The sequence below is a fragment of the Sus scrofa genome, chromosome 3, assembly GCF_000003025.6.
Source record: "Sus scrofa isolate TJ Tabasco breed Duroc chromosome 3, Sscrofa11.1, whole genome shotgun sequence".
Classification (NCBI taxonomy): domain Eukaryota; kingdom Metazoa; phylum Chordata; class Mammalia; order Artiodactyla; family Suidae; genus Sus; species Sus scrofa.
Window position 1 is genome coordinate 86,227,854 of NC_010445.4, and position 14,563 is coordinate 86,242,416.

The window sequence follows — 14,563 nt, forward strand, 5'->3', positions numbered from 1 at the left end:
CCATAAACATGGGATGTCTTTCCATTTATTTGTCTTTAATTTCTTTCAACAGTACTTTGTGGTTTTCAGTTTCTAAGTGTTTCACTTTTTTTAAATTCTATTTGATGCTATTATAAATGAAATTATTTTTTAATCCATTTTCAGATTTTTCATTGCTAGTGTAGAAATAAAGTTGTTTTTTGTATATTGATCTTATATCCTACAACCTTTCTGTTCTCATGTATTATTAGTTCTAGTAGCTTTTCGGTGGATTCCTTAGGATTTTCCATATACAAGGTTGTATTATTTGTAAATAGGAAATAGTTTTCAGTTTCTTCCTTTGCAATCTGGATGTCTTTTATTTCTTTCTTGACTAATTCCCCTGTCTCATATCACCAGGACAGTGTTGACTAGAAGTTGAAAGAGGGGATATCCTAGTCTTATTTGTGGCCTTGGGAGGAAAGCTTTCAGTCTTTGACCCTCAAGTAGTGTTGGCTATAGGGTTTTTGTAATAACCTTTATCAGTTTGAATAGTTCCTTCTATTCCTGTTCCTAGTTTGTTGAGTGTTTTTATAATGAAAAGTTCTTGGGTTTTTGTCAGATGATTCTTCTTGTGATGATCATATGGGATTTTGTCCTTCATCCTTTTAATATGGTATATTATACTGATTGGTTTTCATATGCTGAACCAACTTTGTATTCCTGGGATAAATGCCTCTTGGCCATGGTATATAGTCCTTTTTATGTGTTGCTAGATTCAGTTTGCTAGTACTTTGTTGAGGATTATTGTGTCTGTATTCATAAGGGATCTTGGTCTGTAGTTTTCTTGTGATGTCTCTAATTTTGGTATCAGGATTGAACAAATATCTAAATTAACTAATGAATATAAATTTCTTGATGGATATTGGAAGTAACAGTCTTTGAATATCTTTCTTAGAAAGTGTTTTAATAAAACTTTATGATTCCCTCCACTGAGAATCAACAGTGCTGGATAAACATAATCTTGTAAAGTTTTTTCATTAAAACCAATTTAAGGAATCGGTGAGAAACTAGAAATACTGGTGAATATCAGTTAAGATAGCAACTCTGTTTGCTAGAAACCAGTATTTTTTCATCCTTGTAGCTTCGCTAATAATCTCTTAAATTCCTCTACAAAAAAAGATTGAAGTCCTACACTTTGCACATTAACAGTGGTAACAGTGTAGATTGCCTCTCAGACCTTCTTATTCAATGATATGTTAATTTTGTCTTATGTGTGCCTATCAATACCTAGTTGTCCTGTCTGTCTTGGCTGTTCTTCCCCTTTTTCCCTCTCAGTGCTTTAAAGTGCCACCAGGGCATCCTTAGGGCTTATTTCCACTAGACACTCATGATATCTGCTTTGAGTAATTACATACAGCTACTTACACATTTTCATACACTATATGTGGGCTTGTTTGCAGACATGATTTATAGAGCTCTTCCATTTATTGAAAAGACCTCATTCCTAGGAACCATGTAGTACGTGAGACAGAAGTAGTAGATTATGGTTTACTGTACTTTCATGCAGTAAGATTTATTTTAGGCTGTAATCATGGAATAATGCTGGACCATACGTGGCTGTTCCTATATCATGACCTTTGGGAAATTGACTTGATTTAATCCCAGATACCAGAGTTTTAACTGTGAGCTGAGGCTACGTATTTACCAAGCTAGCAGACAAGGTATTCTCTTCCCAGTAGGGAAGCCTACTGAGAAAACCCCACACACTTGTTATAAGATTCATTGGTGGTATCAAATAGGAATAAAGGTAAGTATATTGGTAATTCACACTTGCCATTAGGGATGATTTCAGATGGCATGAAGGGAATAAAGAAGCAAGTTCAACTCATCTATCACACTACCACTCAGACATAAAAACTCTGGCTACTGGGTTTCCTTTCAGACTTTATAGTTAGACATTTTTTAAAGTGGGATTTATACTATCTGAATCTTATAGTAACATTTTCCTTTATCATTATGGACATGTTTCTATGGTAATATAGATCTACATCACTGTCTTTAGTGGCTACATAATATTCTTTTGCAGAGTTATATTCTAATTTCACTTACTCAAATTCACATGATTTTTAAAAGATGCCTTCAACAACTTGATTAATTATAGCTTCCTACTATGGAAATATAGATCAAGAATATTGGAATAGGAGTTCCCATCATGGAGCAGCAGAAACAAATCCAGCTGGAAACCATGAGGTTGCGGGTTCGATCCCTGGCATTGCTCAGTGGGTAAAGGATCTGGTGTTGTAGTAGGTTGAAGATGCAGCTCGGATCTGGTGTTGCTGTGGCTGTGGTGTAGACTGGCAGCTCTAGCTCCAATTAGACCCCTAGCCTGGGAACCTCCATATGCCACGTGTGCAGCCCTAAAAAGCAAAACAAAACAAAACAAAACAAAATCTCCCTTTTTGGATTTAATTGAAGGTGAATTATTTACATGAAGATTTATGTACTCCTTATTAATTAACCTATCTTGTTAATTTTACTTAGACTTTCCTCTTGGCCTTTACAGTTCATCTCACATGTAGTAATTATCTGCTTATACTCTGCCTATTCATTATATATGTAAGTGTGTAACATTTTGAAGAACTTTAATGTGCTGAGCCTTTAGTTGAAAAAAAATTTATTACAGTTGATTTACAGTGTTCTGTCCGTTTCTGCTGTATAGCAAAGTGACCCAGTTATACATATGTATACATTCTTTTTCTCATGTTATCTTCCATCATGTTTCGTCACAAGTGGTTGGATATAGTTCCCTGTGCTATACAGCAAGACTTCATTGCATGTCCACTGCAAATACAATAGTTTGCATCTACTAACACCAAACTCCCAGTCCATTCCATTCCCTCCCCCTCCTTTTGGCAACCACAAGTCTGTTCTCTACATCTTTGAATTTGTTTCTGTTCTGTAGATAGGTTCATTTGTGCCATATTTTAGATTCCACATATAAGTGATACCATATGGTATTTGTCTTTCTCTTTCTGACTTACTTCACTTAGTATGGGAATCTCTAGTTCCATCCATGTTGCTTCATCCATGTATGAAGAAGGTGAGTTTTATCAGTATGAAGCCTGTATTAAAAATTCATGTTCTACCACTTATTAATTAAATGCTCTGGGTCCAGTCATATAAGAACTGATTCTCATTTTCTTGTCTGAAAGCCTCCCTCATAGGGTTTTAATAATTGAAAGAGATGATGTCTACAAACAGTATTTGGCATAATGTAAGTGCCCAGTAAAAACTGACTTAGGAAATAAGGGATATGTGGAGAATATAGATCATAACCTGGAAAACATTTCTAAAACATCTAAACATCTCTCGGGGCTCCAAAGTGTGTAGCTTTCAGTCTTTTTCTTTTTTTTTTTTTTTTAGTTCCTCTTATAGTGTTCTCATAATGACATAGTTTATAAGTCACATGAAAAATTGTAGGAATATGAATTTGTTGTTAATGTTTGGCACTTAAAAAAAAAAGTGCTTCAGGAATTCCCTTCATGACTCAGTGGTTAACGAACCTGACTAGGATCCATGAGGATGTAGGTTCATCCTGGCCTCGCTCAGTGGGTTAAGGATTTGGTGTTGCCTTAAGTTGTAGTATAGGTCACACATGTAGCTTGGATCTGGCGTTGCTGTGGTTGTGGTGTAGGCTGTCAGCTGTAGCACCTATTTGACCCCTAGCCTGGGAACTTCCATATGTCATGGGTGTAGCCCTAAAATGCAAAAAAGAAAAAAAAAATGTTTCTGAGAAGGTTCATTTCAAAAGACTGGTATGAATAAATACTTAAGTCTCTCTCCTCCACAGTAAATCAAGATCGAAAAAGGAAGCAGACATTAAAAATTTTGTATTTAGCACAGCATAGAATCTCACTGATTTGGACCCACTGATTGGGAATTTGAATGTAAGACTGATGTTATTTTGTATTTTGTGAAGGGAAAAGAGAAATCATCTAATGCCTATTTACTGGTGGTAAAACTGAGGTCTGTAGGAAGTGGAGTCTCATCCAGAGTTATCCCATGCATGGCCAGTCATTCTATTAGGATGTGGGTTTCTTGAGTCCCAGTCACTGATATTTTCTTGTACCATAGCATGGAAGTCATAGATTACTTACAAATGATTTTTACCTAGTCATTGAAATTATTCAGACATTACCTCTATTTTCTTAGGTAGTTTGATAGACACTAAAATATGTTGTACATACCTCTAAGATTAAAGTCATTAATTTCATAATCAAGTTTTATTGACTAGTTTTCAGTGAAGGAAGAGTGAGGATTATTGGCATTTATTTATATCACCAATAGTGATTTTGAAGGTTAATGAATATTTTAGAGCACTTTGAGAAGCAGACATTTTTATAAAGGAGTGTTTATTCATATAAAAACAGATTTGGGGTATACCTTACTTTCTCATTCCGCTAGGTTATCAGCTTTTATTTGCCCTATAATAATGAAAACTCATCTAAAGTTTTAAAATCCTTTTCCATGTGGTTTATAAAGTAACATGTTTGTGATATAACACAGCAGTACAATTTGTTAGCTTTAAAGCTATTCACAGGTTCACATTTTCTTTTCTTTTTCTTTGTATATTTATTATTTAAATACCTGGATAAGAAAGGTGATAGTAATTGTGGTGGTATTTATAATCACAAAAATAATAGTTTATAATAACAAATAACAGCCTTGACTTTATTAAGAATTTATTACATGTTATATACTATATTAAATGCATTATATTATCTTATTAGTGAAGAATTTTGTTAATTTATTATCTCACTTAATCCTCACAATATCTCAGTAAGATCATTCCTATTTGTATATGTACTTTATAGATGAAGAAGCTGAAGTGTGAAGGGATTGAGTGACATGCCTGAGGTCATATAGCTAGTAAGTTTTGGAGTCTAGGTGATTCACTCCAGAGTCTAAACGCTCTTCTCTTGTATAAACCCACAGGAGGAGCCTCTGGAAAGGATGTTACCAAATGCTATCTTTGTCATTGCTTCCCCTAACTCTCTCTGTACCCTGTTAAAAAAAAAAGAGAGAGAGAGAAACATTAGTTACTACAGCTGTTGATAGTAGAGACTGATAATTAGGCCTGTCCCATTAGGTTTTTCAGATTCCCTAGCCATTCTTTAAGACCCAGCCAAATTTCTTTCTCTTTCAAAAAAGTCTTTTAAAATTTCCTCTAGTTTTTTTGCTTTTCTAAATTTTCAACAATATTTGTGGTATTTATTTTATAATTTATTGATAATTGTTTTTATGTTTCACAACTTTCCTAAAATTATAGTGTTTTAGAATTGGACACTGCTTAAAAAAAATCCGTGTCTTCTTTTTCAGGTTTTCTAATTCATTCTATTAGGTTGAGTTTTTGAAGTCTTAGCTCAGTAGGTGTTTGCTGAATGTCAGAAAACTATTAGCATTGCTTTATTCAGTGTTCATTATTTATCACCTAGCTACACTATTTCAAGTTCTGGTCAGATCACAGTTGAGCTAATACATTGAAATAGTAGTAGAGTAGAACAAAACCGATGTAGATGTTTTAGACAGAGGTGGGGGCGAACTGGAAATGGAGGAATTTTAATAAATAGCTGAAATCAGAGTTTGAAAACAAAGCTGTAAAAGTCATAAGATACTAAATTAATAGCATTCAAATGAAGTCATACTTAGGAGAATGGAATAAATGTTCCCTAAACATAATGTTGAACCCCTGCTATGTGCGACATGCACTGTGATGGGCAATTAAAATACTTTTTTTTCTTTTTTTGCTTTTTAGAGCTGTACCCACAGCATTTGGAGGTTCCCAGGCTAGGGGTCAAATCGGAACTACAGCCGCCAGCCTGCATCACAGCCACAGCAAAGCAGGATCTGATCCGCATCAGTGACCTACACCACAGCTCACGGCAATGCCAGATTCTTAACCCATTGAGCGAGGCCAGGGATTGAACCCACGACCTCATGGTTCCTAGTCAGATTCGTTTCCGCTGCGCCATGGTGGGAACTCCCAATTAAAATATCTTAATCAGTACTCATATGATATTTACTAATAGGAATTTGGGGCTTCATAATAATATCTAATGTTTTACAGTTCACATAAATAATTTTCCCCACACAAATACCCTTAACAGTAAAGTCTTAGAGTGACCAGAGCAGCCCCTAGAAATATAATTTTTCTTTGTCACCATCTTCATCTTAAAACTAACATGTATTTAAAATTGTACTCTAGTATATCTATATTTATTTTACTCTAAGAATGCTCCCCCTAACTTGACTGTTTGCAATCCAGAAAGAGATGAATTATGTTTAGCCTGTGGATTCAGGCACCCTGCAGAATTCTTGGGTTGTGCATAACCTGATCTTGAGACCACAGGCTTATGGTTATTTGATCCCTACAGTGGCCTGTAGCCATGGGCCAAGAACAAACTTGCTAGGTTAGGCTTTGTCTGACTGCTTACTATTAATAAACATTATATAACAGTGTAACACATTTAAGTTTTCTTTTTTTTCTCTTTGACACCTAAATTTTTATGGCACTGCACTTTCCTGATCCTGGAGGGAAATAGCTTTCCAGTTAATCCAAAGGCAGTTTCCCTCTGTTACTTGCTTTGTAGGAAATTGTTGTATTAATGACAGCCAGGTTAAGTTACAATTTTGTTAAGTTTCTCAGAGAATCTCTTAAAAGCAGTGCTATAAATCTCATGTGTAGTTTTTAGTGAAGTTGTGATTTCTCACTATGTTTTGAATTAGTGGTTTTTCTGCAGATAATTTTTTTGTCAGTGAGGAGGTATCTTACTCAGTGAGTGTTTGTGTTAAGGTTTTTTTCTGTTGTTTGAATATATATCATGCATTTTATAAAGATGAAAACCCTTAAGATGATTTTTAAGAAACCTCTTGTTTTGGATTAGAGGTTTGCTATGCTGGGCTTGAGATTTAATCGTATTGTATAGCCAGGATGATTTGGATGTGTAGGAAGTAGATTTGAATGAAAAACATTTTATGGTAGATAGAGACCGATATTGATACACTAATACACAACTTAGGATGGATTTAAAATTTAACTTATAAAGTTAATCTTTCTTAAATATTTTAGGTTTCAGTTTTACTTTATCTAGAGGCCTTTTTATTTTTGTAGGTGGCATAAATATAAATGTGCCAAATACAAATGGGGAAAATTAAATACTAATTTCTGATTTCTTCTTTTTGAATTTTTAGTTGTTGACCTCCTCTACTGGAGAGACATTAAGAAGACTGGAGTGGTGTTTGGTGCCAGCTTATTCCTGCTGCTTTCGTTGACAGTATTCAGCATTGTGAGTGTAACGGCCTACATTGCCTTGGCCCTGCTCTCTGTGACTATCAGCTTTAGGATATATAAGGGTGTGATCCAAGCTATCCAGAAATCTGATGAAGGCCACCCATTCAGGTGAGATGTCTGGAAAACAAGGCACATATTGGTAGCGCTGTAAACAGGATTAGTATCGATTGAGACTTCATTCTGTTATCTGTAGTGTACAGACATGGGTCTTTTACTGCTTAGAGGTAATTGCAAATTTTGGCTCAAAACCTATACTAGAAGCATCTGCTTTTGAGATTTCCTAAAGGTCATTTCATAGGCTTATGATGGAAGAAAAGACTGGGTTTATATATCATTAGCCTAACTCTAGTACTTTTTAGTAATATTTATTTATTAGAAGTAGGTATTGGTTATCTAATTTTACTTTTTTCAAAGCTGTATCTTTTTAATGTGTTTGGGATTGGTGAGAGTCATATTTTCTTAATTGCTTATTTTTTATGCCATCTGATATTAGAAATACCTTTCTTTCCAATAGTATGTTTGTTTTTCTGTTACACTTCGTCATCATGTCTGTCTTTTCTTACCATTCCTTCTCTATGTAGTTTCTTCTCATTCCGTAAAACATTACTTTTGGGTATACTTTGGAGAACTCCTTTATTTCAGAATCTCTTAGGTGCTGATGGTCTCTAAACTATCATCTTCTTACCTTATTTTGACCACTACACTCTAGTATTATATATCTGATTGCTAATGGGATGGACACACCTCAGCTTGGGTCTTCTGACCTCACTTCATACTCAGCAAGTTCCCCATCTACAGCCCCTTTAAAAATTGAGATATGGAGTTCCCGTCGTGGTGCAGTGGTTAACGAATCCGACTAGGAACCATGAGGTTGCGGATTTGATCCCTGGCCTTGCTCAGTGGGTTAAGGATCTGGCGTTGCCGTGAGCTGTGGTGTAGGTTGCACACGAGGCTCAGATCCCGCATTGCTGTGGGTGTGGTGTAGGCTGGCGGCTACAGCTCTGATTAGACCCCTAGCCTGGGGACCTCCATATGCCGTGGGAAGCGGACCTAGAAAAGGCAAAAAGACAAAAAAAAAAAAAAAAAAATGAGATACGTGTAATTCCACATACTATAAAACTCAGTGGTTTTTATTGTAATCACAGAATTGTACAGCCCGTCACCATCTCATTCCAGACATTTTCATCACACCCAAAAGACATTTCATACCTATAGCAGTCACTTCCCACCCAGCCCTGAACAGCCACTAATTCTTCATGTCTTTAAATGAATCTTTTATCTCAAACTTGTCAATTTCTATCCGTAAATACCAGTGTTAGACTAATTTCAGGCTCCCAGTTTTCATGACAACTCTATGAGATAGATAGTACTTCAGTTTACAGACAGGGGAACAAACTTTGAATTCAGTAACTCGAAATTGCTGCTTTAAGATGGCAGAGTTATATTTCATGTGGCATGATATCATATATGTATATGGATAAAGAGTACATATCATAAGGAATATGATTTTTAATTACTTATGCTGAAATATGTAAAAACATTGTCAAGCCAACAATTCTAAATTATCTATAAATTTTACATATTGTTGGATTTTTAAAGACCTTTGGGAAAAAATTTATTTTTTTATTTTTTATTTCCTTCAAGACACGATCTTTAGCTCAAAGGCCTTTTATAGTAAATTCAGCCAACATGCTAGTTGAATAAGCCTTTCGTGCAGTTTTAATAAGTTCTCCAGGCATGCTAGTGAAGTTCACACCGTACAGTGCATATGTAATACTGTGGTCACTGGAAAAGAGTGATGATAGTATTGGCATGGCATTAATATAGCATAATAAATGCTGGGCGAATGAATGTGAACACCCACAAGGTGTCACTGATGAAGAATGCTGCTTTGTGTTTGCCAGCCAGGCATCTTGTCTTGAGCAAGAACAAAAGCAATGGTATAAGGAAGCCAGAATACTAGCTAAAGTTCTATCAGCCACTTGTCTATATTTCTTAAATATGAATAAATGAATAAATTTTTGCTGAGTTAAGGGTAGATGTGAATCTTTGACCATTTTCTTTATTATTATTTTTTAATAGTTATTTCTCTAATACAGTTTTTTTTCTACTGTACAGCATGGTGACCCAGTTATACATAGAGGTACACATTCTATTTTTGCACATTATCATGCTCCATCATAAGTGACTAGACATAGTTCCCAGTGCTACACAGCAGGATCTCATTGCTAATCCATTCCAAAGGCAATAGTTTGTATCTATTAACCCCAAACTCCCCAACCAACCCATGTCCCCCCCCAATCTTTGACCATTTTTAACTTGAGAATAATAACTTGGTATTTGTTGGCTAATAACAGTTGTCTTATGCTACACTACTATACTAGTAAAGATATATTCTTAGTCCTTAACAATTTATACTCTAGTAGGAAAAATATGCAAGTATACAGTGTCTTTATTTCAGGGCTGGATATGGTAATTACTATATGAAAAATATAAAAGAAATCATTGTTAGAGTTAACATGAGTAAGGTTGGAAGAGCCTTCATGTATGGGTGGGATTTGAGATGCTGCTGACTGAATGGATATGCTGTCACCAGAGGTGAGAAGAGAGCACTGTGGATTGGGAAAACAGTGTAAGGAAAAAGGCAGTAGGATTAAACGTGTTCGATGAATGGCTCAATTTTGAACATAGTTGTGGGAAGTAAGGTTGGACAGATTTAGGAGGGTTCTGGTTGAAAAGTTTGAACAGTAAAACCACAGAATGTTTAAGTCTGAATGGATTTAGGAAGCCTATTTTTCTAATTTTATAGAGTTGGAATCATGACCCAGAGAAGATAAATGCTTTTTGCAAGGTTACATAGCTGGGTAGTAGCAGGTTACCTAATTCCCACCTGAGTTCAGCCTAAATAGCCCTATCTAGGATAGCTCAAAAAACTAATCTGGCATTGGCCAAAGGAACAAATTAGGGTGCAAACAAATTAGAGACTGGTTTGGAGACTCTTCCAGTTTGTAAATAGTGAGCACTTAAACTATAGTGATAGCACAGTGAATAACATTGAGGAGACATATTGGGGTGGCATACTGCAGGGGTAAAACATTAAGACAAGGGGTTATCAAAGAAGACTATTATTTCCAGGGTAACTAGTGTCCACAGACATGGGCAGTTTAGGGGGAAGGACTGGGTCAGGCGCTCCTTCCAACACATAAGTGAGATTACTTAGCACTTCTTTTTTTTTAGGATTTTTTTTTTCTTAAATGATTTTTATTCTTTCAATTATAGTTGGTTTACAGTGTTCTGTCAATTTTCGGCTGTACAGCAAAGTGATCCAGTCATACATACATATATACATTCTTTTTTTCACATCCTCCATCATGCTCCATCACAAGTCACTGGATATAGTCCCCCATGCTATATACTTAGCACTTCTGATTGGGTTCTGCTGTGACAAGATAAGATGGCTTCTTTGAAACTATAACTAATGAAACAGTTCCTTGCATTCCCGCTAACTTGACTTTTTCCCACATTACAGTTGTCTTCTTAAATTTAACAGTTCCAGCTATCTTAGTATAGATTGGGGCATATAAAAGGACAGTAACGATTGTGTTTTACTGATATTGCCGCACTTTTGGCAACTGTTTCACAATCCGAGGCTTGCCATACTGGGTAGTTTCCCTTAAAGAAAGATTAGACTGAGAGGGTGTAGTATTTGGAAATGAATGGGATCTTTTTTTTTTTTTTTTTTTCCTTGGGCTGCACCCGGCGGCATATGGAGGTTCCCAGGCTAGGGGTTTAATCTGAGCTGTAGCTGCTGACCTACGCCAGAGCCACAGCAACGCAAGATAAGAGCCGCGTCTGCGACCTACACCACAGCTCACAGCAACGCCAGATCTTTAACCCACTGGGCGAGGCCAGCAATGGAACCTGCAACCTCATGGTTCCTAGTTGGATTCGCTAACTGCTGAGCCAGGACAGGAACTCTATGAATGAGATCTTTGTTAGGAAAACCCCATAAGATAGCATTATGTCAAGCTGAAAAACCAAATCCATAATAACAACTACCATTTATTGAGTGCTTCTTTGTGTCTAATTGTGTCAAGCACCTTTACTCATTGAAATCTCATCATAATCTCCTTTCTATAAAGAAACTGAGGTTTGAAGAGATGAGTAAATAACTTTCAAAAGTTACACGGTCAGGCAGGTGCCAGAGCTTAAGATTCAAGCTCAGATTCATCTGACTTCAAAAGTGTATGCTAGTTTTCTATATCTGCATATCAGTGAAATACATCATGCTTGGTGAATTTTTATGCTGCACTTAATTTGGAAAGAGTAGGCTTATATAGTAAAATATTTTATTAATGTCCTCTTTTACAAATACATAACTGCTGATTGACAGATATCCAGGGAAAACTCATTCCAATCAGTGACAGTTATGATGTGTTTTATTTTCTAGAGCATATTTGGAATCTGAAGTTGCTATATCTGAGGAGTTGGTTCAGAAATACAGTAATTCTGCTCTTGGTCATGTGAACTGCACAATAAAAGAACTTAGACGCCTCTTCTTAGTTGATGATTTAGTTGATTCTCTGAAGGTAAGTTTATTTGCTTTTCATTTTTTAACATACCCAGAATTCAATATCAAAAAAATTGAGAGTAAAATTCTTTTGTTCTATATTAAAGTAAATGGTGAAGAGGTAATCATTAAACTTTGGTTCTAAATTTCAGAATTTAGTCAAATATTTAAGATGGAGGAAAGTATAATTCCTTTTTAAAGGAAAATAAGTTATAAATTCAAACTTTTGGAAACATAAAGGTTAGAACTGAGAAGATTAAAGAGAATTTTAATTAATACTGTAAGAATAAAAATTATCTAATAGATTTAATACCAGAAATGATTTCATCTGCTTGATTTTGTTTTATAGTCTAGCACTTAATTTCTTAGCTCGTATGTGATTCATATACACACATAAGCTATTTCATATCTTATACTCAATTTTTGGAATGTTTATTCTGGAAAAGCTTTAATATTTTAAAATACCTCAACTAATTATCAGTTGGTAATCTTTGGCATTTTCTTTAGTTTTTGGATCTTACTACATGGCAGCTGTTAGTCTCACCTTGCAAGTAAGCTTCCCAAAGTTCAGACTGATTCAAAGCAAGCACTAAACCAGTCCCATGATGTGAACACACAGCACTGGGACTGTCAGTGCTTTTTCTTTGCAAAGAACCTGCTGTTGTGTTTTATGTGTTATTGCCTGTGACTTAGGACAGGCTTGTTTCCAGTCTAAACCTGGGTAGAAATGTGGTATGGTGGTAATTACCATAATTTTTCTTTTCCAAGAGATATGTGTGAATTTGTAATTTATCATGCACACTGAGAATGTCATAGCAATAAGATGAATGAGCCTTTAGATTCAGTGAAATAACTTCTGAACCTTGTTAGAGTAAGTTTAAATCCTCAAAATGCTTTTAACAAGTATCTTAGCCTTAATAGGCCAGTAACTGGACATTATTTTCAGCTGTTTGCTTTTCTCAGCTTGAGACTTGGAACCTTAGTTACTAATAACATTAATGGTAAATAGTTTACTTTTATTATTATCTTATGTATTAAGTGCTTACATTTAATGACTTATTCTATAGAAGTGCTTTGAAATGATCTGATGTCAGTCTATACAAAGATCATGGTTAGGACATTTGTGATTGATTAGGTTCAAAAGGGAACAAGTAATATTTTAACGTAAATGAACTAGAACCTTTTACACACAGAATCTGGAAGAAACCAGTTCCTATTCTTTGAAGTGATACTAGCAATATATAGCTTGACTGCTGGGGTAGAACATGTATGAAAAAATATTGAGGGGAAAGTATTAGTGCAATTTAAGATGAAAGGTTTTGTGGGTGGGGATTGATTGAGAAGGAAACACTATAAATCATGATACAGAACTTTAAACAGCAAAGGGCCATATCTGAATTGTTGGGCTGAATTCAAAGGCATCATCAAACTTGATAGAGGAATCATTGTTTTTATAGACTTAATCAGAACTGCAACTGATATAAACTAAAAGTCATCCTTCATATTTGTACAGTATAGCAGTGAAGGCAGCAATATATGTCTATAACATTTTTCTTGAGAAGAGGCATTCTTGAAATCTGTTAGAAATGAAACAAGTTGATCTGGGAATGATTCATTCATTGTGTTCCATTTTACCAGTTAGAGTTTAAAGTTTCCCCTTGTCTTTAATCAAAAGAAAACTTAGTTGTTCTTTCACAGTTTATTGTCATCTAGACACAGTCCTATGTGTAGACAGTTTTGTAGGTGCGAAGGCTAGAGGAGCAAGAAAATGTTAGAGGAGGCCTTTAGAAAACCTTGTAAATCTGATTTGCAGGTGCTTGAAAATAGAATACGAGGAAATTTTATTAATACTTTTATGAGATAGAGAATTTCTTTTTGCTGTTAAATCTCATTTTAAAAGTTTCTTTGGAAAAGTACCTTGGGGTTTTTTTGGTTTTAAGCAATTAAACTTAGAGGTGAAAGTGAGAGAAATTAAGAGAAACTGAACCTGGTAAATTCTTGCCTTCAGTGACTTTGCTAATTTGAAAGTAAAAGGAAGTGGTTCATAATGAGATAGGTTGTTTTCTGGAACACTATCTTTATGAAATTTTCTTATATTTTTAAAACATTCTTTGTTTCTTAGTATTGAAAAAAAAAGGGACTTGCATTAGAGGTATAGTTTACTATTTTTCTCTTTAAGGATTAGAAAAGGAAAAGATAGAACTTTTTGAATGGTTTTCCTGAGGTTTTTTTTTTGGCACATGCAAAGCTCGGGGAAAGCTGCTTGGTGACTTCTCCAGATGGCAGTTCCTCCAGGGCTCCAGGTCAATGACAGCTATTTCAGCATGTGTTTAACACTTAGAATGAACTTCGTGTTTAGGTCTCAGAATCTGTGGGGGCAGGCTATCTGTCTTTTCCTCCCAATGCAAAGTTGATGGTCACAAAGCCCCTGGTGATTGAGGTGCATCCTTTGATAATATACATGAAGGGTCTTCCTTTTGATAAACTTTGTGGTTCTGTTACATGGGGCAGTCGGGGGGGGGGGGACTTTAGTTAAACCTTTTCTGTGTGAGTAGTATAGATTCCATTTGCTTTTTCACCAAAGAAAGGTATTATAGGGTTTTTGCTTAAATATGTCTTATTGAAAAGAGCTGAGAAAAAAACAATACTGTTGGTCTTTATAAAATGACTTAATAGTACTA

General features: G+C 35.3%; 1 protein-coding gene across 7 annotated transcripts in view; it reads left to right on the forward strand.

Annotated features, from left to right (window-relative positions):
* RTN4 (reticulon 4) overlaps nucleotides 1-14,563 on the forward strand; it is a 72,105-nt gene that overhangs the window by 47,832 nt on the left and 9,710 nt on the right. For all 7 annotated transcript variants that reach the window (XM_005662540.3, XM_005662541.3, XM_005662544.1 and 4 more), the window contains 2 exon segments: nucleotides 7,213-7,420; nucleotides 11,763-11,901. In XM_005662540.3, coding sequence (XP_005662597.1) covers nucleotides 7,213-7,420; nucleotides 11,763-11,901 — 347 coding nt within the window.